The sequence below is a fragment of the Ursus americanus genome, chromosome 2 (genome assembly GCF_024610735.1).
Source record: "Ursus americanus isolate L20-20 chromosome 2, mUrsAme1.1.p, whole genome shotgun sequence".
Taxonomy (NCBI): domain Eukaryota; kingdom Metazoa; phylum Chordata; class Mammalia; order Carnivora; family Ursidae; genus Ursus; species Ursus americanus.
In genome coordinates, this window is record NC_142128.1 from 14,651,833 (window position 1) to 14,677,185 (window position 25,353).

The 25,353-nt window shown below is 41.5% G+C and overlaps 1 protein-coding gene across 3 annotated transcripts in view; it reads right to left on the bottom strand.

The window, feature by feature from the left end:
• Positions 1–872: 872 nt before the first annotated feature.
• The window catches only part of LOC123784713 (S-adenosyl-L-methionine-dependent tRNA 4-demethylwyosine synthase TYW1), a 210,644-nt gene continuing 186,163 nt past the window's right edge, over positions 873–25,353 (bottom strand). The window contains exon 16 of one of the 3 annotated variants that reach the window (XM_087868361.1): positions 873–963. In XM_087868361.1, the coding sequence (XP_087724487.1) occupies positions 934–963 (30 nt within the window). In that variant the 3' untranslated portion in view covers positions 873–933. Of the gene's footprint in view, positions 964–8,535; positions 9,674–25,353 lie in introns of those variants that run through there. The other 2 variants (XM_087868364.1, XM_045786138.2) reach the window with 2 other exon arrangements.

Consider the following 25,353-nt stretch of genomic DNA (forward strand, 5'->3'; position numbering starts at 1 on the left):
TTGCTTACTGAACCCCCAGCTCCCAGCCCTGCACCGAGGAACAGAAGCGATCTGTGTTAGAGCAGAAACACTGATTTCTGCTCACCCAGGAAGGGTCCAGGTCAGAGACGGGCCCGAGCAAGCTGAGTCCCAATGTCCCAGGGGCCTTGGGGCCTTTCCCCAGGAACTCCTATTCTGTGAGCACTTGGTAAGTGGCAAGACTTCCAAGGCCACATCTCGTGGTGCTGCAGACGTCTCCAGCTGACTCGTGCTAAGCCCAGATGTGCCGAAATGCCCTCGACACAGGGCTCTGGGGACCATTCAACCATCCAGACTCATCCCGTCCCGTCACATGCGCCCCGCTGTTCAGAGTGAACCGGACTGGGGGGGGGGCACCCCCGGGCCCCTCTGCGTGCCCTCGCTTACCCCTTTGCTGGGGAGACTGGCTTTTCCTAACCGCTTTCTGAGCAGGGGTCCCCGTGTCCAGGGCCAGCCCAGGCAGATCGGGGAATGCGGGCTCTTCCTTGCAGGACGGGGGTGGGGTGGGGGCCCAGTTGTTGAAAAGAACATTTCGACTTTTCAACAGACCAGGTGATTTTATCCACCTTCTCCTTAACCGATATTCAGAATATAAATTTAATTAGCTTCCTCAATTAGGAGGAAGGTGAAGGCATTATCTGGGCTTTACCGCGTCCTGATAAGAACGTGCAAAGCCTTGAGAAGGGCTTGCAGAATGATCGCTTGTTCAAAGGGTCTTTTCTTACCCAGAAGTGAGTCGTTTGGCTCACAGCCGGTTGTAAACATCATCCCTTCTGTTGAGGTCTGAGGCCACTGGGAGTTTCTCTTTTTCTCTAACATCGAGACCAGGATTCCTGAAATCCATGAGGAGAAACCGAATGCACCAGGATTCCTTCCACACGAGAGGATTTTCTTAATCCAGAAAATGCAATGGATTTACAGCATTGTACCAAACATCTTCAAAACCTAGGCATGAAAATGACGCGCTTTATTTCACTAAATGAAAAGAAACGGTAAAAGACAAAAGCACTAAGCAGGCCAACAAGCCAGCAAAATTAATCACTGCCAACTTGTATTCAATCAGTCGTGTCCCAGGAAGAGCTCTTCAATTTGTATTTCAGTAAAAAGTGAGAGAAACAATCCAGCACACCGAAAGAACAACGGAGAAAGATTAAATAATCTTTCTGCTAACAAAATACACGGTTTTGAATATATATTCAACTCCAACTATAGGAGGGTTTCGATTTCAGGATCTTATTTAAGGAAAAAGCTTAGAGGTTTACTCACGGAGAAATAGAAAATACGTTTTCTCAGAGAAAGACAATTATCATATGGTTTCTCTCATCTATGGAACATAAGAACTAGGAAGATCAGTAGGAGAAGAAAGGGATAAAGAAAGGGGGGTAATCAGAAGGGGGAATGAAACATGAGAGACTATGGACTCTGAGAAACAAACTGAGGGCTACAGAGGGGAGGGGGGTGGGGGAATGGGATAGACTGGTGATGGGTAGTAAGGAGGGCACGTATTGCATGGTGCACTGGGTGTTACACGCAACTAATGAATCATCGAGCTTTACATCAGAAACGAGGGGTGTACTGTATGGTGACTAACATAATATAATAAAAAATATTATAAAAAAAAGAAAATACATTTTCTCATACCTTTGACTGTGTTACTCTCTTAATACATATTCGGTCAAGTGTGGCTTCATACGATTTTTACGTAATTAGGATATCAGGATTTTGTATTCTGTGTTTCAAACTTAGCATTCTATCATAAACTTCTTGTTCAGGGTCCTTCGGAACCTTCCTCTCAGGGCCAGCACTCCACTCAGGGTGTTGATCAGGACCAGGACGATCCCCGTCCAAAGGGCGTCCTCTGTCATGCTCCTTGGTCACTTCTCATTGGCCCGCCCTCCTCCCTGGGTTACTGTGCCTGCACCTGCTGCTTTGACCCCTAACCCCGTCCCCGACTAACCCTTCCTTCTCGGTCCCGCCACTACCCGCTGGACCTTCCCCCTCTTCTCATTGCGTTCTGTCTCCTCAGGTCTCCTTAGAACTTAAGATGATGATCTGCACATTTCGCATCCCTCCCCCACCCCAAAAACTGTATCCCTGCCCGTGGCCTCCACCTTCCCCTGGGAAGTGTTAAGAAACAAATTAAACTTGAAGATCTAATTGGTGTTGTTAGACGCTCAGTGAATCGTGAATCGGGGAACGTCCCATCTAGCAAACAGAGGAGCTCTACGGAGTTGTACAAAATGGAAAGTTTTTCTAGGAAGGAGGGTGGGGCAAGAAAGTTATAAGCAAAAGAAAAGAAAGGATTGTTTCGGGCAAGATCACCTTCCCTGTGGGGGGGTGGGGAGTGCAGGGAGGCTTATTATATGCAGGTTGCCGCATCTTCCTCTGGGGGATGGAGAAGGCCCTGTGGCCAAGGGCCTCATCGGTGCCGACCAGAAAGTTCCTGATGGAGAGGGATGAAGAGACTTCACATTTCTGGGGGAGGTTGAAATTGCAACTAGGTTGAGGATTAAGCCCTAGTTTGGTGACTTGGCCTAGCCCAAGTAAGGCCATTTTGGGCCTGTGGTTTTCTTTTTAACAGAAGTCAAGCCCAGGTGTCCACAAATGACCCAACCAGGATTAAGCAGCCTGGAGAATGACACCATCATCCATCCTGTCCTCACGCCAGAAACTCAGGAGTCATCCTGGACATTTCTTCCCTCCCCCCCACCCCCTCACGTCAAACTAACCAATTTGTGGCCAAATCCGTGTTACCTTCCAAGGTCTTTTTCCAGTCTATCCACTGCTGTCCATCCCCACCACCAGGGTCAGCATGGAGGGGTGCGCACTGCACAAATGCTACCCCACCCAGGGAACTCATCTACCAACCCATCTCCGCGTAGGTCTCTCCAAGCCATTTTGCAACCCCACAGCTAGAGTGCTTATTAAAATGCAAATTTAATCATTTTGTTCCTTTGCATAATTGCTCTTAGGGCCTGGCCTGGCCTACAGCTCCCTGAGTCATCACCCATTATAGTTCCCTGAGTGTCCTGGCCCTCTCCCACACTTTCCGCCCCACCCTCCAGGCACTGTGGCCTTCCTACAGCGACTCAGATGCGCCGTGACCCTCCGTGACCAACAGCCTTTGATCGTGTTCAGTCCTCCACCTGCAGTGTTCTTGCCTGACCCCACCTCTGGAACCGGGACTCCTGTAGGTCCCAGCACACTCAGGGCACACCTCCCCCGACTAGGAAATCTCTTCATCGACACACTCACAGCGAGACCGCCCCACTTCCTAGCACTTACCACAGTGTGTTTGATGACTAACATTTATTGTGTAAATCTTTGTCTTTGGTGAATGTCAGCATCATAATGGTAAGACTTACGTTCCCCTCTTTTTCTTAAACTTACCAATGAATCCTCGGCCGCTAGAACACAATCAGTGTTTAATAGACATTTGTTGAACGAATGAATTACCTACACAACATGCTGTAATACAACTTCGCCGTTCTTTCAAGAAATACTAAATGCCTAGCATATTTTACATTTAGGTTTCCTGGGTTTTGCTATTATAAAATGCTATAATAAATACCTTTAAACTTAAAACTATTTTTCTCTTTAAGTCAGTTTTTCAAAAATAAAGGCCCTTGGGACACATGGCCGAACTGCTTTTGCAATACCTGTATTCTACCTTAACATTTTGCTAATTTGATAAAAAATAAATAAATAATTAGCCTTTTTTTTGCTGAAAGTGAACAGCTGTTCGTATTTTGCAGCTAGCTCTGTTTCCTCATTGATGAAATTTTATGTTCTATAGCCCTTGCTTATTTAACCAGTCAAGCCTTAACATTTTTTTGGAAAGATTTTATTTCAGCGAGGGAGAGAGAGAAAGCAAGCATGAGTGGGGGAGGGGCAGAGGGAGAGGGAGAAGCAGGCTCTCCACTGAGCAGGAAGCCCGATGTGGGACTCGATCCCAGGACCCTGGATCATGACCTGAGCCGAAGGCAGACGTTTAACAAACTGAGCCACCCAGGCGTCCAAGTCTTAACATTTTTTAAATGAAATGATGAGATTTTAGAGTAAGGCTAGGTCAACCCTATCTCATGCAAACTGTTTTTCCCAATTTGTCTTTTTAGTTTATGGGATGTTTGATATTATTAGACACTTGAACACATTCTGTAAAGTTTTTGACCTTCCGAAACTTTGAGTTGTTACATTGTTTTTATATCTACAAGTTGTTCTGAAAGTGTGTGCTCTCTTAGCGTTTGTCAAACTACGAATGTGTTAGAAAACACACTGCTCTCAGAAACTGGGGGGTGGGACCCGGAATCTGTGTTTTAACAAACCCTCCAGGTGACTCTCCTCAGGAGAAAGTTTGGGAGCCCTCGTCAAGAAAGGCCTTTTTCACCTAAGGTTCTTTGGAGATTTTGTTTCATTTGACGTTTCCTAGTATTTAGTATAAAGAACAGAACTAAATTATTTTTTCTTTCAAATTCCCATTGATTTATGATGCTTCTCTCATGCTATATTGGTTGTAATAAACATTCAGGGTTTGCCCTTCGCTTTTTTTTTTTTTACAGCTTAATCGGGATATATTTCATGTATCAAAAAATTCACCCATGTAAAATGAAAACAGTAATTTGAAAAAATATATACACCTCTATGTTTACTGCAGCATTACTTACAACAGCCAGGATAATGGAAGCGACCCAAGTTGTCCATCAATAGAAGAATGGATAAAGAAGATGTGGGATGATGGATGGATGGACGGACGGATGGATAGATGGATGTAACAGGATAGTACACAGCCATAAAAAAGGATGAGATCTTGCCATTTGCAACAACATGGAAGGATCTAGAAGGTATTACACTAAGTGAAATAAGTCAGAAAAAGACAAATACTATATGATTTCACTTACATGTGGAATCTAAAAAAACAAATGAATAAACAAATAAAAAGCAGCGTCAGACCTATAAATACAGAGAACAAACTAATGGTTGCCAGAGGGAAGGGGCTGGCAGATACAGACTTCTGGTTATGGAACGAACAAGTCTCCAGAATAAAAGGTACAGCGTGGGGAATATCGTCAATGGTGTTTTTACGGTGTTGTATGGCGGCAGATGGCAGCCACACTCGCAGTGAGCCCAGCATACCGTGCTGTTAGGTGCGTATATGTTCATAATCATTACATCTTTCTACGAAGATAAAATTATAATTCAATTATAATTTAGCAATATAAAAATGTCCTTTTTCATCCCTAGTAACAATTTTTTTTTGCCTTAAAGTCTGTTTTTTGTTTTGTTTTTTTTAATATCTGGTATAGCCATTCCAGCTCTCTTTTGGTTATTGCTTCCATGATAAATCTTTTTCCATCGGGGCGCCTGGGTGGCACAGCGGTTAAGCGTCTGCCTTTGGCTCAGGGCGTGATCCCGGCGTGATGGGATCGAGCCCCATATCAGGCTCTTCTGCTATGAGCCTGCTTCTTCCTCTCCCACTCCCCCTGCTTGTGTTCCCTCTCTCGCTGAATGTCTCTCTGTCAAATAAATAAATAAAATCTTAAAAAAAAAAATCTTTTTCCATCTTTTTCAAGTCTTTGACTCTAAAGTGAATTTTTCCTTTCTTTTTTTTTTTTTTTAAAGATTTTATTTGAGAGAGAGAGAGCATGAGACAGAGTGAGCACAAGGGGCGGCTGAGAGGCAGAGGCAGAGGGAGAAGCAGGCTCCTCGCTGAGCAGGGAGCCTGATGCGGGGTTCGATTCCAGGACCCTGAGATGATGACCTGAGCTGAAGACAGACTCTTAACCGACCGAGCCACCCAGGCGCCCCTAAAGTGAGTTTCTTACAGATAACATATAATTTTTTGCTTTTTAAAAACAATCCATTTTGCCATCTCTCTTTTTTGATTGGAGGCACTTAATCCATTTACATCATATACTTACCTATAGGTAGGATGAATGCCTGACATTTTTGCTATTTGTTTTTTGAATGTCTTAGGTCTTTGTTTTTTTATTCCTCTTACTGCCTTCTTTTGTGTTAAACAGATATTCTCTAGGGTACCTTTTAAGTTCCCTTGCTGCTTGTGATACTGTGATTTATAATAAATATTTACTTGGTCTTTGTCCCTGTTCCTGGCACAGAGCTCCTAAAACTCTCGGAATTTCCTAAGTGCCGAGAGCAGGAACGGATGTCTTTTGTTAATTAATGAAGTGACTTTCGGAAAACCCTTAGGCAACCTAAGGATGGGGGCGGGCTGCCAGGGGAACCAACCCTGTGATCAGAGGGTTGGAACTTTTTTTTTTTATGATTTTATTTATTTGACAGAGAGACAGCCAGTGAGAGAGGGAACATAAGCAGGGGGAGTGGGAGAGGAAGAAGCAGGCTCCCAGCAGAGCAGGGAGCCCCATGCGGGGCTCGATCCCAGGACCCTGGGATCATGCCCTGAGCTGAAGGCAGATGCTTAGCGACTGAGCTACCCAGGCGCCCCTGGAGGGTTGGAACTTTTAATCTAGCCCCCAGAACCTCTGGGGGAGGAGAGGGACTGGAGATTGAGTTCAATCGCCAATGGCCAATGATTAAATCCATCGTGCCTATACAATAAAGCCTCTGTAAACACACAAAGGTCAGGGTTCAGAGAGCTTGGGGTTGGTGAACACATAGAGCGAATGATGAAGTGGACTGCTCAGCGAAGGCATGGAAACTCTGCACCCATTCATTCCCCAGGCCTTGCCCTATGCATGGCTCCCATATGGATGTTTCCGAGTTACATCCTTTTACAATAAACCTCTTCTCTAGTAAGTAAAGTGTTTTTCTGAGTTCCGTGAGCTGCTCTAGCAAATTAATCAAACCCAAGGAGAGGGTTGTGAGAACCTCCAGTTTATACCCAAGGCTCAGAAGCCCCGCTGACAACCCGGGCTGGCTATTGGCAGCCTTGTGGCACTGAGTCCTTAACCTGCGGTAATCTCATCTCATCTCTGGGTAGACAGGGTCAGGATTTACTTGAATCGTAGGCGACCCAGCTGTGTGGGAGATGTGCTTCATGTGTGGGATAAAGCCCACACAGAGGCAATGGAATAGAATCATACTCTTTTATCATGTTTTAAAAATTTATTCTCTTAGGGGCGCCTGGGTGGCGCAGTCCTTAAGCATCTGCCTTCGCTCAGGGTGTGATCCCAGTGTTCTGGGATCGAGCCCCACATCGGGCTCCTCCCCTAGGAGCCTGCTTCTTCCTCTCCCACTCCCCCTGATGTGTTCCCTCTCTCACTGGCTGTCAAATAAATAAATAAAATCTTAAAAAAAAATTTTATTCTCTTAGTGGCTGCTCTTGGGATTACAAGTAGCATCTCAACTTGAAACAATCTACTTTGGATTCATACTAACTTTATTTCTCTAGTAGGTAATCAATAGTTGCTCCAATACATCTATGTTCCCTCTATACCCCTTTGTGCTATTCCTGTCCTACAAATTACATCTTTCCACATTGTAAGTCCATCAACACAGCTCCATAATTATTGCTTTACAATAGGAGTTACCAAAACACGTTTATACTGTCTTTCATAAAACCTATGTAGTTACTTTTACCAGTGCTCTTTACTTTTCCCATGTGATTTTGAGTTACTGCCCAGGGTACTTTTCATCGGAGCCTGAAGGACTCCCTTCAGTATTCCTTGTGGGGCAGGTTTGCGGGTGAATTCTCTCACTTTTTGTGTACCTGGAAATGTCTTAATTTCTCCTTTATTTCTGAAGGAGGATTTAGACAAAGAATTGTTGGTTGAAAGCCTTTCCTTTCGGCCCTCTGAAGACACCACCCCACTGTCGTTTGGCTTCCATGGTTTCTGATGAGAAGTCAACAGTTCATTTTATTGATTTCTCTCTTAACAGATAACGTTCAATTCGTTGTGAAGATTTGGTTAAATATCCAAATTCTAAAATTCATTGATTTTAGTCACTTTGCCCATATTTTCTTGGTTTAGAGGGAAAGTGGGTTCATGGAAGTCCTTACTGTGGTTGAAAAAAAGAGGTTGAGGATGGTCGACAGCTCTGCGTGTCCTGCCTCCAGCCTCCCCTCCACACGAGCACTTGCTTTTTAACACTTCATTCCACTTTCAGGGTGTTTTGCATCTCTGTTCAATGAACACTGACCCATCTGGGTTTCAGTGAGATCTTGCCTCACTGGCCTGCACCACTCCGGTCTCTTGCCTGTCTCACAAGTCACCAGAACAGGAGGAGATGAAACAAAAGCTTGAAGATGAGGTAGGTTCAAGAAGAACACAGGATTTCCGTGATGCTTTGCCACCATCCCATCCCATATCACTTAGACAGAAATACAGAGCCTGGTTTTCAACTGAGCGAGTAGGCAGGTTATATTATCAAGGAATTTTCACTTGAGCAGAAAATAGAGGGTTTACAAAATAGCTGATATATAAAGAGGAGGTCAATTCTGATAGGGCTTCGAACCACAGGAGTAGAAGAATCTTTAAAATAAACACTCAAAAGAAAATTCTAGTTTTTACAAAAGATTTTATTAATTAAATTTTAGGATAAAGGAATTTTTTAAAAACAACTATGATATTTTAAAAAACTATTAAGTATTTAATGATGTTTTCAATTAGAAAAAACTCGAACCCTAAAAACAGATTGTGTAAAGTAGCTCGGGCTACAAGAGGGAAAAGAAGGTGGGGACCTGCTCTGTGGGTAAGGACAGGGGCTTAAACACTGACGTTTTAAACCAAAAGCAAACTGCACTCAGTTTCAAAGTGCATCTGTGAGACTGACTACTCCATGGCATCGCAGGGCATCCCTCCTCCTATGGAAGAGAGCTCCAACACTAATGCGGCCCCCTCATTCCTTCTACAGTAGTTTATATGAGAGTGGAATGAGATCTAGTACCTTCAGATCAATTCAATTTCATAAAGAGCTGGTACTAAGCAAAAATTCATGTAATCTATGCAGTGTTTAAAAATAATCAAGAATTATGACAACTTGAATGACTCCCGGGAGGTGTTATCTTGAGATATAAAGAAGGGATGGAGGTCCTGGAGGGAGCAGATATACTTACCTTGGGGAGGAACGCTCCACAAAGGCCAACAGCCAACAGCCCAAGAGGGGTAGAGGAACACATATCCGTTCCTTACAACACCCCCAGGAATAGCATTAGAGCGAGTCTTACAAGTTATAATTCAAAGCCATCAGTTCCATTCTAAGGACTGTGTATTTCCCCTGAAATGATGGTCCTCTAAGAAGTCAAATCAGGACAGGGCCTGAGCTCTGGAAAGCAATGGTGGCGCTGCTGCCTCCGCAACCCTGGGATGTGACTCGCGTCCCCACGTGCAGCCTTACAGTCTCCTCTACATGAAATATAATTCGTGTGATGTGTCCTTGGAAGAATCACAGTGGGGGCTGAGAAACTTCTGGGGCCATCAGTTCTTGTCCTTCAGTACCCAACAGTCAGATCATCTCAACATCCAGAAATATCCTTTGATTTGTTCTTTCTCTGATATCTTGTGTCCTTGGGATCAAAGCCTCTTTCACTAGCACCGAATAATGCCCAGTGAGGAGTTTTCGCCATATAATCCTTTGCGCTGAAAGTTGCTGACCCTCCGCTATCTTCATATTCCTGCATGAGCTCCTGGAAGCGGTTATAATCGATCCACGTCCACCATTCGCTATCAATCTTAAACTGGAAAGAAAAAGTGTCGTCAGGTCAGAAGTAAAAACATCCATTGGAAAAAAAAAAAAAAAAACAGATATTTTAAAAATTTAGAAATAAGCCTGATTTCTTTTCTTCCTATCAAGTTAAAGAAAATTCTTTCACGCTCCAGATATGGTTCCGTATCAAAGCAGGATGAATGACGGTCAGAGGGGAGTCTCTTTTCTCCTAGGACTGCCGCTGTGCTGGACAAGGAAGACCCAAGTGCCGGAGAAAGAACTCATCCTGGAATTGCAAGTCAAGTTTATCTTCAGCAGTATCACTGAAAGAAGGTTAATTAAATTTTTTTGGCATTATCATGTGTTAATGGACGAGCTAATTCTTTGTTTTTTTTTTTTAAGATTTTATTTTTATTTATTTGAAGAGATAGAGACAGCCAGCGAGAGAGAGAACACAAGCAGGGGGAGTGGGAGAGGAAGAAGCAGGCTCCCAGTGGAGGAGCCTAATGTCGGGCTCGATCCCAGAATGCCGGGATCACGCCCTGAGCCAAAGGCAGACGCTTAACAACGGCGCCACCCAGGTGCCCCTGGACGAGCTAATTCTAACTCCTGTTGTTGCCACTTTTTATTTGGTATGAATTTTCTTGGTTGTGTTAGCAGCACCTAGTGGGATCCATTTTATTATTAAACTTTGCTTGAGTTATTAGTGAAGCTTTGATCAATGATTTCTAATTCTGAAATGCTAACTAAATGGCTCAAACTGGCCTGTTTAACCCAACATGGATACAATATCTCATTAGTGGAAAGCCCTGCTAAGAATTTCAATTCACTAAAGAGGAATAATCCAATTTGTACTCTTTTAAGAAAATTGCTTCTCAAAAGTCATTGTAGAATAATGACCAGGAATGAAGAAAACAGAAAATAAGTTGATGAAGCTCTGGAGGAATTACTAATTGAACTGTGAAGGCTTTTGACTCAAAGCATCTATTTGGAACTCATTTGTGTAAATATGTGATACATAGATACCTGATTTATAAACAGAAAAATTGTTCTGTTAAGCTGTCTTCTAAAAAACCCTGATTATGAACAAAGTGAAGTAACAATTTGGTGTTCTAGCTGAGAAAAATATTGAAAATGTATAGTTTCCTGGATTCAGAATATTAAAATATGCTGAATTTCAATGACATCTGATTTTTTACCCAACAGCTAAGAGGTTTCTAGTGGGAAAAAAGTACCAAATAAATGGAAAAGTTGAGTCTATCTATGAATCATGAGAAATTATCTTCTAATAAGACCATTTTTTGAAATGGTGCCCTGGGGCCTCTATGAACTCTACAACCTGAGATACAAAATCCACATCTCCCATCCTTTTCCCTCCCAAGACAGACTGCTCTCAAATGTTCTCTCCTACCATGAAAACAATCAGTCATCCCTGAGTACTGAGCCTCAGGACTCCAGAGTCAAAGGTGCCCCCACCCCTCCCTGGCCCCTCACACCCATAATACATCAAGCCCCATGGATTCCTCGTGAGCAGCATTTCTACCATCCTGACGCCATCCTAACACAGGCCCTCATTTCTGGGACTCAGCGACAGTCCTCCTGCTGATGGACCTTCTGACGCCAGGTTTGGCGGCTTCCACCTTCTGCAGGCTGGGATTCTGAGCTCACTACGCCTGCGACAGAACAGAGCCCCATGACTGAGAACCTGCAGTGGAAATATCAAACCTCCATCTGGAGGCTCTTCGTGAGCTAACTCCCCTCTCACGTGATTCCCATCCTACCCCCTCTGTCTGATTAACACCTACTCAAGCCTCAGATCCCCCCCAAAACACCCTTTGCTCTGGGAAGTCTTCCTGAATCCCTTTAGACGATGACAGTTCACCTGCCACAGGACCTCACTCCCCTGAACTTGGCCAACGACATGTTAGAACTGCTTGTGTAGTTGCCCCCCCAGAGCACTCTCCCCGACACCAATACTGCTGGCTTTGTGACTATACCTGACTTAAAACTGATGCTGGCACTCCCGACATACAAAGGCCTAGCCTCTTTCCCCTTACCTCTTAGCACAGCTGGAAGACCCCACGATGATGAAAATTTCCACCTGTTCTACTGACATCCCGAGAGAGAGAATGCGATTCTGCTGCTGTTGGCTCCGTGAAACAGAATGTGTGGTTTTCACAGCGCAGTCGCGAGAGGAGGCGCCACGGTCATAGCTTACCAGAACCGGGCAACACTCCAGCCAGTGTAGGAGCACACGGGTCGTTACCGGGTATGACAGTAAAACAGGCCAATAATGATGGCCGCCTTTTATTTCTCCCTCCTGTAACAGTTATGGAGGGCTAACTATGGACTTGGCCCAGTCACAGACATTTAAAAAATAATTATAATATAACGTGTGTGCAGCGAGTAAGGTTATGAGCAAGGCACTTTGGGAGTGCAGAGAAAGACGTGATAAATCACCCCTCACCCCCAGGGGCGTGGCCCTACTAGAAAAGTCCTCCTGGGCGCCCTCTACTTCACTTGCTGGGTGAAACGGATTACCGAATTCTCCTCTTCCCTATGCCTCTTCCTTTGGACTTTAGATCTCTAGGCCCCCTTCTGGGTTCCAAAGTCTGACCCTTCAGGGTCCACAATCCCAGTCTTCCTTTTCGTTCAAACTCCAACAATCATCACTTGCCACGGGTATTCTAACATAGACTGAAAGATTAGCTTAAATTAAAGCAACAGACTTAGAATCTTTTTTCACCACCACTTGCAATAAGAAATATATTTTGTATCTCAATCTAGTACACACGCGCGCGTACACACACACACACACACACACACGTTCCGGAAACACAACTTTCACAAAACTATGGCAAATGATTTCATTAAAAAAAAAAAAAAAGTCACTTGCTGTAGGATGCTAGGTTCCCTGACCCCTAATGCAGTTAAGATCTGGTCTCCTCTGACTATAGAATTCTAACTCTGGCTTAAAACGGAGGCAGTCAGTTGCACAAATATGACAACCGTAAGCTGACATCTGACAACTGACCACTCCGATGGCTGAAGTCTAAGAAAAGCAGGTGTGTTAGCTGTTTGGTATCTACCGTAACCAAATACCACAGACTGGATGGCTTCAACAGCAGATACTAGTTTTCCTACAGGTCTGGAGGCTAGAAGTCCAAGAGGAAGCTTCTGGTAGACAGCCACCTTCTCCCTGTGGTTTCACAGGTTCCTTTCTCAGTGTGTGTGTGTGTGGGGGGGTGTCTCTTCTTATGAGGACACCAATCCCATCAGATCAAGGCCCCACCTTTATGACCTTCATTTAACCTTAATTATCTCCTTAGAGGCCTTATCTTAAATCCATGGGGGGGGGGGGGCGCGGCGGGGTAGGTCTCCAACACGTGAATTCTGAAGGGACATAAATATTCAGTCTGGAACAGCGGGTAATCCTACATTAACACAAAGCCATCAGACTCCTAGGGCAAAAAAGGAATCTATGTATGCCCCTCTCAGGACCATCTGAGAATAATACTAAATAGAAATGCAGAAAAAGTCAAATTGTTTCAGGCAAAAGGCAAAAGCTGAAAGGGCAAAATCTGACATGACTGGCAGAAAAATATTGCTGAAAGAAACCCCAAATCACAAAATTTGAGGTTAAGTATGCTGAGACACGGGGTGACCCTGCTTCAAGAATTCCCAATGGTAAGGGAAGAGGCAAATCTATGCAGAATTACAAATAAACTCAAAAGGTCACAGGTGATCTCCAAACACACGACAAGTACAGTGAAGTACGGCCCTAGCTGCAAGAGCCAGGCTGCTCGGGATCTGTGGCCTTATTGGGCAGATGGGCCAGGGCTCTGGGCTCCCGTCGTCCGGGACAAATAGCAGCACCAAGGGTCTTGTTCTCGTTGTTTTCTCTCTTTCACAGAGGGAAGATTTCATTGAACAGGACCATGACAAGTAGATTCTTTATTATTTTAATGCTTAAAAAGATTCTACTAAAGACGGCAGATTCAACACACACACATGTACTTCACTTCCTGAAATCCCACTAGAGTGACACTAAAGGTAAACTTGTAAAAGCAAAGACATCAGGAGAGGAGAATACAGTGTCAAACTTGCAGAAGCGGGAAGGATGATGGGTGAGCAATAACGGGCTTAGCAGACCCATGAGAACTGCATCTTAGGCCAGTGAATAGAAAAATCCAAGATTTGACCCGATTTATGCCTCAGAATTCCCAAAAGGCCTGGAAACTGGAGGCACCAGTCACCTCTGGAAGTAGGGGTAGAAGAAGCACGGACTCCTCGCACCCCAAAAAAAGCCCCAAAGACAGACTTCTATTCTGTGCAAGAAACTGTTAGAATCCCAAGTTCCCCCCACACCCTGCACAGACACACAGCTGAGCAGCAGCCCAACCGACCCAACACCCTTCCCAGCAGAAGACAAGAGGTTTATTCTCCTAAAACAGTAAGAGAGAAAAATCCATGGACTATGGGGTAGCAGGTAGAGCTGAGAACAGGGCTATCATACCAGAAATGAGGGTTCAGAACAGCCCTAATCCCTGCCCACGTCCCCACTTCTGATGGTCATGCAGCCCGGGGAAAAATAGGGGAGCCTTCTGGCCAGCCCAAGAGGACGGACTGAAAAGCACTATCTGGGTTTTCCTAAGGAAATGACTCAGCTAGATTTCTCTAAGATAAAGTCAAGCCCAGTCCACACACTTAGGACTTTCAATATGTTTTTTAGTTTCCCACTTAAATATGAGCCGACAACTAGTGAACATCTGAAGAAAACTTCTAACAAGAGAACTGAAAGTAAACCAAAGGAAAAGAGTAACAGAGTAAACAGAGTGGAGGCAAGAAGAAAACAGCAAACAAAACAAAACAGAAACCCAAACAACTAAACTAAAACAACTATCCTCAGAGAAATGAGATAATATTGTATCCATAAAAAAAGTTACCCTCTAAAAAGAAACCCTCAAGGAATGAAAAGAACCTTAGACTTTAAAACTATAGGAACAAAGATGAAAGATCCACAGTAAAGGTAAGAAGAAAAAATTTAAGAAGATTTCCTAGAATGTAGAGTAAAAAAGAGAAAACAGGAGAGAGGATACTAAAAAAATAAATAAATAAAAAACTAAAGGACTAGGCCAAGAGATCCAATTTTAAAATAACACCAGTTTTTGAAAGAAAGGAGAAAAAATAGGAAGGAGGAAATCCTCAGTGAAATAAGTCTGGAAAAAAATTTTATGAAATGAAGGCCATGAGTTTCCAGATTAAAGGGGTGGACAAAGGATAAGAATAGACACATCGCCTGAGGCACATCTCAGTGAAATTTCAAAGCAATGGAGACAAAAGGAAATCCTAACAAGAGCAAAACGGTCATATACAAAGGATTAAATATCAGAATGCCTTCAGAGTTCTCAAAAACCACACTGAAAGCTCAGACAGTGGCTCTGATTGCACAGGGGCGAGTATGCAACTTAGAATTCCATACCCAGCAAAACTATCAGTCAAGTGCATAGGGAGAATAAAAACATTTTTAGATATTTAAGTTCTCAATAAATTGGACCTCCCCCATAACCCTTCTCAGGAATCTACTGGAGGATGTTTCACTTGAATGAGACAGGGATCCCCAAAACAAGACATCCCACACAGGAGGGAGCACAAGGAAGTCCCAGTATGACAGCTGTGTGTCCAAAGCAGGTGGGTCAGAAAGTGCCTCTGGGGAGACTCCTTTAAAAAGATGAACAAGACATCACTCAGCATCAGGGAAATACAAATCAAAACCACGATGCAATACCAGTCAGAATGGCTAAAATTAACAAGTCAGGAAATGACAGATGTTGGCGAGGATGTGGAGAAAGGGGAACCCTCTTACATTCTTGGTGGGAATGCAAACTGGTGCAGCCACTCTGGAAAACAGTATGGAGGGTCCTCAAAAAGTTGAAAATAGAGCAACTGTATAACCCAGCAATTGTACTACTGGGTATTTATCCCAAAGATACAGATGTAGTGATCCGAAGGGGCACCTGCACCCCAATGTTTATAGCAGCAAAGTCCACAATAGCCAAACTATGGAAAGAGCCCAGATGTCCATTGACAGATGAAGGGGATAAAGAAGATGTGGTATATATCTACAACGGAATATTACTCAGCCATCAAAAAAATGAAGTCTTGCCATTTGCAACAACATGGATAGAACTAGAGGGTATTATGCTAAGTGAAAAAAGTCAATCAGAGAAAGACAATTATCATATGCTCTCATTGATATGTGGAATTTAAGAAACAAAACAGGATCATCAGGGAAGAGAGGAAAAAATAAAACAAAACCAGAGAGGGAGACAGACCGTAAGAGACTCAATCACAGGAAACAAACTGAGGGATGTTGGAGGGGAGGGGGGATGACTGGGTGATGGACATTAAGGAGAGCATGTGAGGTAATGAGCACTGAGCATTATATAAGACTGATGAATCACAGACCTGTACCTCTAAAACCAACACAGTATATGTTGATTAACTGAATTAAAATAGTTTTAAAAATAAATAGATTAATAAATAAATAAATAAAAGGATGACCATGGTAGAGAACCCAACACATCTGAAAGTCTGAGAGGAGATACAGGTGGCAGAGAATTTGACAGTTTGTTTAGCTAAAGAATATAGAAATCTAGACAAAGAAAAAATAAGATAAATATTAACTCCAAGGAAACCAAAAGGTATGCTGGAAACAAACAGCAATCATAGGAGACTGCACTGCCCAACAGTGAACAGTGCTCACTTGGTCATATAATGCACAAAACTACAGTATGCATACATTGCAAAGGGGGGAGAACAGGAAAGGGTGTGATGAGCAAAGGTAGCGGAGAGCCTCATCTCATCTTCCATAGAATAAAGAGACAATGAGAAAAAAAAAAAACAGTGAATAGAGCAATATTAAGTACGTTATTTAGAGATGTAAAGACAAATACCGAAATAATCACCCAGAAGTTGAAAGTGGTTGTTGCCTGAGAGGAGGAAAAGGAGCTATGTTTGAGGAAAATACAAGGAACGGCTGATTTTTGTAATCAACTCTGACTTTTTAAACTGCCCATGTAGAATTTTGATAAAACTAAAAAACAAAATTTAAGATAGTAATGACTGATCTCTCAAAGCAAGGGAAGAGTATCTTATTAACAACCCAAACCAACGAACAGAGGCAAGAGGAAAGGGGAAGCCCTGCACAACGACGGTCGTGATGGCCATCTGTGAAGCACCCCACTGGGCACTAGGCACTGTTTGGGTCTCCAGCTTGTGTGACCCACTTAAACAAAACTCGTGTGGTTGGAGTCTCATCTTTAAAACAAGAGCAAAAGTCCAAAAGAGCTGAGTAACAAGTATGCCAAAGGTCCTATCCTCTGGAAGTAGAAGAGCCAAGACTCAAATCTGTGGGAGCTCAGGACCTATGTTCATTATACTATCACACACTGTTAGCTGTCAAACCGGAAAAATGACAGAACTAACAATAACCGTGGGGTCTTTCAAGTATTTTGGAGCGCAGAGAGATTGTTTTTACCCCTGGATTTAGTTAAGTATCCTATTTCTAAGTTAATCCCTTTGTTTAACTGATCTAAAAGCTACAGAAAATAATCCGTATGCCCCTAATTCGTAGCGTCCTTCAACCTTCCTCAACACAAAGTCTAAACAACGAGCACGCTGAGGAGAAGCATGCTGTCTGCTATTTCTGTACCCAAGCAGAGCACAACAGAAACTGACTGTTCCAAGGCAAATGCAGGGGAAACAAAAGACACATGCAGACCTCTAAGGTTAGCTTGCTCGGCCTCTGATTGGTTTTTATTTACACAGCTTTTGTCTCTTCTGGTAAAATAATAACTAAAAAAATAAAACTGCCACAGTGAGAGATATTCCTCCCATTATCTTAACTGGTTCCTAATAGCATAGGCAGTCTAGGTGAGCACATTGCTTTTTTTTTTTTTTTTTTGGATGAAGAACCGACTTTCCATTAGTTTCAACAGTATCTTCCATACAGGTAAGTCTATATGGAATACCCACAGCTACTTCAAAATCAAAATGCCACGAAAATTCTTACCATTTGGCCTGTCAATCTCATGCCTCAAGCACACCGTGCTGAAATTATGCCAGCTTTTAAATTATAAATACTGTGTAGCTCCTGGAAAAGTTCTAATCATTCAAAGGCATCATATTTCTCTACACATCCAAGACTTAAAAATAAGGAGGAAATCCTGCATATGAGCTAAAAAGGGCAAATCAAGAGCTTTTGATTAGTATCACCATTGGAGAGAGTTTGTGCAAATATTTCTCCACATGATACTGCCGTATTCTTTACTGAAAAGTCAAATCATCAGCGCCTTTAGGGAAGACCCTTTATAAAAGGCCTATTATAGGCAAGGCACTATTCTAGTTGCCTCATATTTGTCACTTTATTTAGCCATCATAATAACCCGGTAAACAGAGTTACCATTTTTCAGATAAGAAAAATGAGAAATGGTGAGTCTGGGATTTGAAAATAGATATACCACTTCAAAGTTCAGGAGTCCACAAAACCACCTTCACTTCTGTCACCAATTGTATATTCAGGGGTTCCCAAGACCATCTTCAAATGGTCTTTGACAAATCACTAGAAGGACCCAGAGAATTCACTAAATGAACATGGCTTATTACAGCGTAAGGACACAGATTAAAATCAGCCAAGGGAAGAGCCGTATGCGACAGACTCTAGGAAAGTTCCACGCATGGAGTTTCCAGACAGGCACGGAGCGCTGCCAACCTAGGAAGCTCACCTGAACCTCAATGTCCAGAGGTTGTTGCTGTTGTTGTTGTTGTTGTTTCAGGGCGGGAGGGATGGAGGGGCAGAGCGTGAGGGAGAGAAAATCTTTTTTTTTTTTTTTAAAGATTTTATTTATTTATTCGACAGAGAGAGAGACAGCCAGCGAGAGAGGGAACACAAGCAGGGGGAGTGGGAGAGGAAGAAGCAGGCTCATAGCGGAGGAGCCTGATGTGGGGCTTGGGATCATGCCCTGAGCCGAAGGCAGACGCTTAACCGCTGTGCCACCCAGGCACCCCGGGAGAGAAAATCTTAAGTAGGCTCCAAGGACAGCGTGGAACCCCAAGTGGGGCTCGATCTCAAAACCCCGAGATCACGACCTGAGCCAAAATCAAGAATGGGATGCTTAAGCGACTGAGCCACCCAGGCGCCCTAATGTCCAGAGTTTTAACTAGGACTTGGTCACCTAGACATGGTTGATTGTGGCATGGCTGACTTTAGTTCCCAGCTCTTCTGAAGCTCAAACACATACCATGTAGTCAAAGGCCCTACCCTAAATCACATGCTTAGTGTAGACTATCAGGTGTGACCCAAGGCCCCCCAAAAAACAAAGACACTCTTCACAGGCAGGACATTCCAAGAGCTTGGAAATCACATCTTAGAAGCTGAGGGCAAAGATCCACCCTTTCTTTGGGTAAAATTACAACCGAAACTCAAAGTCCACATACAATGGACAAAGTAGAATACTATAAAAATAAAAAAGAACACTAACCAAAAAAAGACTCATACATTTCATTTGAATTTTTCACACTCTCAAGAAGTTATGATCTTAGTGTCGGTTATTTCCTAAGTTTGGTCCTCCAGACATACAGTAATACTTAGAAACCAGACCCCTGGGAAGGTATTGGTCAGAGGATGGAAGAGGGGCTTCATAACTCAGAAGGACATGTGAATGGGAAGGAGCAGAGGAAATGCCGGGGTAGTTTGAGGGAGAAGTGATTTTGGAACACAAAGAAAGAGTGCTACAGTAGTATCTGCATTTCCCAGATTTACGAATTTTGTTCTTGACTACCCTAGCTACAACTGTGTTGTTTGTTCTTCGGGTAAGAGGAGGCAAAGACCACACAGACTTCAAAGTGCACTTGACTGCATGCGACAGTGGAGCGCCGAGCAGAGTTGCCTCCTTTTCTGGGGAATCACTTTCAGAAGCAAAACTATAATAATGCAATTGAATTCTAGATACATCCAAGTGCAATTAAAAAGTTTTTAAATCTGGACACTCAATTTCTGGAATTTCCATCTTCAGCTACAATTTTGTTGGAGTAGAGCTAAGTCCTCTAAGCAATGTCACCAAAATGCCAATTTTCTCTGGCAATTTTCTGAAAGCAATTACTGGAAGCAACCAGGCCTCTGTCTGATAAGCATGAGCTCTACACATATGACAGAAGGTAAAATATTCTGTCAGTAGTTTTTGTTAGGAGAACACTGCACTAAGACCTAAATGGAGACACACAATTCCCTTCCTATTCCAAGAAAGGAGGGCTCCGGGAAGTGAAAGCTCTTCCTTCCCTCCCTTTACAGATTGCAAATTTGTATGTCCAAGAGGGAGGAGTCTGTGATCAACACTGAATCGGAAGTCTGACTGCTCTGTAGCACTTGAGCGACAGTATGATGTCATGATCACCATGTCATTTGTATTTTGAAATATCTGGGATTGAACTCTAATTGTGCTTGTGCTCTCTTAGCCTGAGATATCTCCCTTAGAATATGAAGAAAAGTAATATTTATGACTCACAGAATTTTTCTAAGAATTAAATGAATTAATGCATGCACAGCATTATCAAAGTGAACTCAGTAAATGTTACTGATTGTTGAGTTTGTCAGCAGACACCAAACTAAGGAATAACATCAATGATGAAAGATTCTAGAAGATCCTGCTGGAAGACAACAGGATAATATCTGGAAAATGCTGGGAAGAGTTGACAAAGAAGCTCTAAGGCATATGAAAAACAAACAGCAAAATGACAGAAGCCCCCGCCCTTTTTTTTATCAGTAATTACTTTAAATGTAAATGGATTAAACTCTCCACTCAAAAAAAAATCAGAGATTGGCAGAATAGATTAAACACACACACACACACTCACTCACTCACTCCAACAACATGCTACCTATAAGAGCCTTACTTTATATCCAAAGACACACACAGGTTGAAAATGAGAAGATGGAAAAAGATATTCCGTGCAAACAATAGCTAAAAGAGAGCAGGAATGGCTATGGTAATATCAAACAAAATAGATTCCAAATTAAAAAGATGGTAAGACAGAAAGAAGGACAATTTATATTAGTTAAAGGTTCAATACAGTAAGACACAATAATTATAAACATTATATATTTAGTACCAGATCATCAAAATATATGAAGTAGATACTGGCTGAACTGAAGGGAAGAATAGACAGCTCTACAATATAACTGGTGAGTTCAGTATCCCATTCTCAATAATGGATGAAACAACCAGACAGAAGTACGGAACAAAGGACTTGGAACAACACAATAAATCAGCTAGATCTAATAGAACAGTCTGCCCAGTAACACAAAATACACATTCTTCTCAAGTTTTAATGGGACATTTTCCAGGGCAGACCATGTTAGTTAGGCCACAAATTAAATCTAAATAGATTTTAAGAGATAAACATCATATAAAGTATCCCTCTAACCATAATGAAATAAAGTTAAATATCAGTAACAGAAGGAAAACTGGAAAATGCACAAATTTGTGGTGGTTGAACAGCACACTCCTAAACAGCCAGTAGGTCAAAGAAGAAATCATAAGGCAAATTAGCAAATATTAAGAGACTAAGTGAAAAGGAAAACACAACAAACAAAACTTATAGGACATAGCAAAAGCAGTACTAAGAAAGAAATTTATTGCTATAAATGTTTACTTTAAAAAGTAAGATCTCAAATCAACAACCTAACTTTACAACTTAAGGAATGAGGGAAAAAAAAAAAAAAAGACTAAACCAAAAGCTAGCAAAAGGATGGAAATAATATGGTTAAAGCAGAGATGAAACAGAGAATAGAAAAAAGAAAGCACTGAAACCAAAAGCTGGTTCTTCAAAGAAATCAACAAAATTGACAAACCTCTGGCCTGACTGAAAAAAAAAGAGAAAAGACTCAAATTACTAAAATCAGAAATGAAAGTAGGGACATTACTACTGAGTCTACAGAAATACAAAGGATTATAAAAGATTATTATGAATGTACACCAACAAACTGGATTATCTATCTAGATAAAATGGACAAATTCCTAGAAACACCAAAACCTACCAAGACTAAATCACAAAGATACATAAATTATGAGTAGACCAATAATTTGTAAGGAGATTGAATCAGTAACCAAAAATCTCCCGATTAAAAAAAGCTATGGACTTGACGGCTTCATTGTTGCATTCTATTAAACTTTAAAAGAAGAACCAATACCAGTCTTTCTCAAAACTTTTCCAAAAACTGAAGAGGAGGGAATACTTTCTACTTTCTAACTCAGCCTTATGAGGTCTGCCTACTAAAGCCAGACAAAGATACTACCAAAAAGAAAAGAAAAAAAGACATGCCAATATCCTTTATGAACACTGATGCAAAAATCCTCAACAATATAATAGCAAAGCAAATTCAGAACCATACACCAAACCAAGTGAGATTTACTACTGGAATGCAAAGATGGTTCGACATAGGAAAATCAATGTATTATATCACATTAACAGAATGAAGAGAAAAAAACCACATGATTATCTCAATTGATGCAGAAAAAGCATCTGACAAATTTTAACATACTTTCATGATAAAAATACTCAACAAACTAGGGATAGAAGGAAAATATCTTGACATAATAAAAGCCATATATATAAAAACCCACCATAAACATTATACTCAATGGTGAAAGACGGAAAACTTTTCCTCTTAGATCAGTTAACAAGAGAAGGATGCCCGCTTTTATCACTTCTATTTATCATACTACTGGAAGTTCTAGCCAGCACAATTAGGCAAGAAAAAGAAGTAAAAGGCATCCAAATAAGGAAGGAGGACGTAAAATTAGGTCTGTGTGCAGATAATATGATCTTATATCTTGATGTGTCTTTTCTTGAGAATTTGGCACTTGAGATTAGACCAAGTGGTAGGTGCTTGAGTTAAGTTGGGGCTAAAGCACCCACACCAGGTGATATGAGAAATGAAGAAGCAAAAGAAGCCAAGAGAAAAGGAGGGAGGAAAGGGAAAAGAGAAGGAGCTGGTCAGAAAGGCTGAAAGACAGGTGGATACTAGAAGTTGCTTGACAACACCCTCTTCCAGACAGGTTCACTGGTGAATTCTACCAAATATTTAAAAAAGAAATAACACCAATTCTCACTATTCCAGAAAACAGAAGCAGAGAAAACACTTCTTAACTCAGTCTATGAGAGCAAGGTTGCCCTAATACCAAAACAAGAAAAAGACGTTATAAGAAAGGAAAACTACAAAATAGTAACGGTCATGAACATATATGTAAAAATCAACAAAATACCAGCAAGTCAAATCCAACAATGTATTTAAAAAAATTAAACACCGTGACCAAATAGGATTTATTCCAGGTGTGGCAAGGCTGGTTCAACATTTGAAAATCAATTAATGTAACACATCACATCAATAGCTAAAGAAGAAAAATATGATCATATCGATAATTACAGAAAAAGTATATAACAAAAATTCAAACTGATTTATGATTAAAAACTCTCAGCAAGCTAGAAATAGAGGGAAATGTCCTCAACCTGATACACATCTACCAAAACCCTACAGTGAACATCATATTTAATGGTGACAAACCAGTTGCTTTCCCATTAAAATCAGAGTCAAAGCAAGAATATCCCTCTTTACCATTTCTTTTTTTTTTTTAAGATTTTATTATTTATTTATTTGAGAGAGAGAGACAGCCAGCGAGAGAGGGAACACAAGCAGGGGGAGTGGGAGAGGAAGAAGCAGGCTCCCAGTGGAGGAGCCCAATGTGGGGCTCGATCCCAGAACGCTAGGATCACGCCATGAGCCGAAGGCAGACGCTTAACGACTGAGCCACCCAGGAGCCCCACCTTTTTACCATTTCTAATCAACATCATACTTGAAGTCCTAGCTAACACAATGAGACAGGAAATGGAAATAAAAGATACACAGATTGGGAAGAGAGGCATACAAAACATGATTAGCTGATGTAAAAAAATCCAAAGAATCAATAACAAAACACCCTCTGGAACTAATAAGTGATTACAACATGGGTGCAAAATATGAGGTAATATTTTGAGAAATATTAGTTAACTGCTTTCTCATATACCAACAATAAACAACTGGAATTTGAAATTAAAAACACAGTACCATTTACATTAACATAAAAAAAATAGGACACTTATGTATAACTCTAACAAAACATGTATAGGATCTATATGCAGGAAAAAAGTGAAAAAAATCATGGAAGATCTAAGTAAGAGGTATTTCATGTTCATGGATTGGAAGACTGAATATTGTTAAGATGTCAATTTTTCCTAGCTTGATCTGTAGATTTAGCTCGATCCCAAACAAAATCTTAGCAAGCTAGTTTATAGGTATTAACAAACTGGTTCTGAAGTTTACATGAAAAGGCAAAAAGACCTAGAATAGCCAACCCAACAGCCAAGAAGATGAACAAGTTGGAGAACTGATACCACCCAATTTCAAGTCTTACAATAAAGCTAACAAAAGTCAAGATTGCATAGTATTAGTGAAAGAACAGACACATAGATCAATGAAACAATACAAAGGCCAGAAATAGACCCACACAAATATAGTCTACTGATCTTTGAAAATGGAGCACAGGCAATGTAACAGAGGAAGAACAGTCTTTCCAACAAATGGTACTTCAACAACTCGACATCCACATGCAAAACAAAAACAAAAACCAAAACAAAAAATCTCGATATAAATCTTACAGCTTTCAAAACAGATCTTAGACCTAAACATATACTATAAAACTACAAAACTTCTAGAAGATAACATAGGATGAAATCTAGGTGACCCTGAGTTTGGAAACCTAGCATCATCCATGAAAGAAAATGTTCATAAGCCAGATTTTCTTAAAAATGTTCGCTCTGAGAAAGGCAGTTAAGAGAATAAAGAGTCAAATCACAAATTGGAAGAAAATATTTGCAAAACACATCTGATAAATGTATTCAAAATATGTAAAGAATTCTTAAAACTCAACAATGAGAAAAATAACCAACCCAATTAAAAAATAAGCAAAAGATCTGAACAGACACCTCACTGAAGAAAACATACAGGTGGCAAATAAACATATGAAAAGATGTTCATTCATCTTTTCACATTATGTACTTTTCAAAACTATGCAGCTTTATAGTACAAATACTGAAGCTTAAAATATGAAAAATTTTAAAAATCATTTAGGAGGTCAGGGGATCCCAGAAGAGGTGCAGACTGTGTGTGAGAATCTAACTATGTTACAAATGTAATAAATAATTTCACTGAAGGGGAGAAAGAGGAAAAGGTGCTGACCTAAGTAATTCTGGAAGGGAGTGGGGCTTCTAAGACTGAAGGCAAAAGGACCTACACACCAGCACTGTACTCGAGGGTTAAAAGTTCTCATACTGCTATACATGTATACTGGAACCGAACGATTCAGTAAATGGATGGCTGATACAAGGAGCTAGGTTTCTCACTGTTGGAAAGGGAATTTACAAATAAGCAAGGAGAGGAGGCTAGAGTGAGTCATGCTGGCAGTGGATTAGAGTTTGAGACATGAGTATGTTTAGCTTAATACAGGTGCAAACGGATACATGTAGAAATATTTACACCCATGTGTATATACAAAGGCTAGAATATACACACGCTTTCTTTTCTCTGTCATATACCTTTTAGAGGGCGTAAAAGAG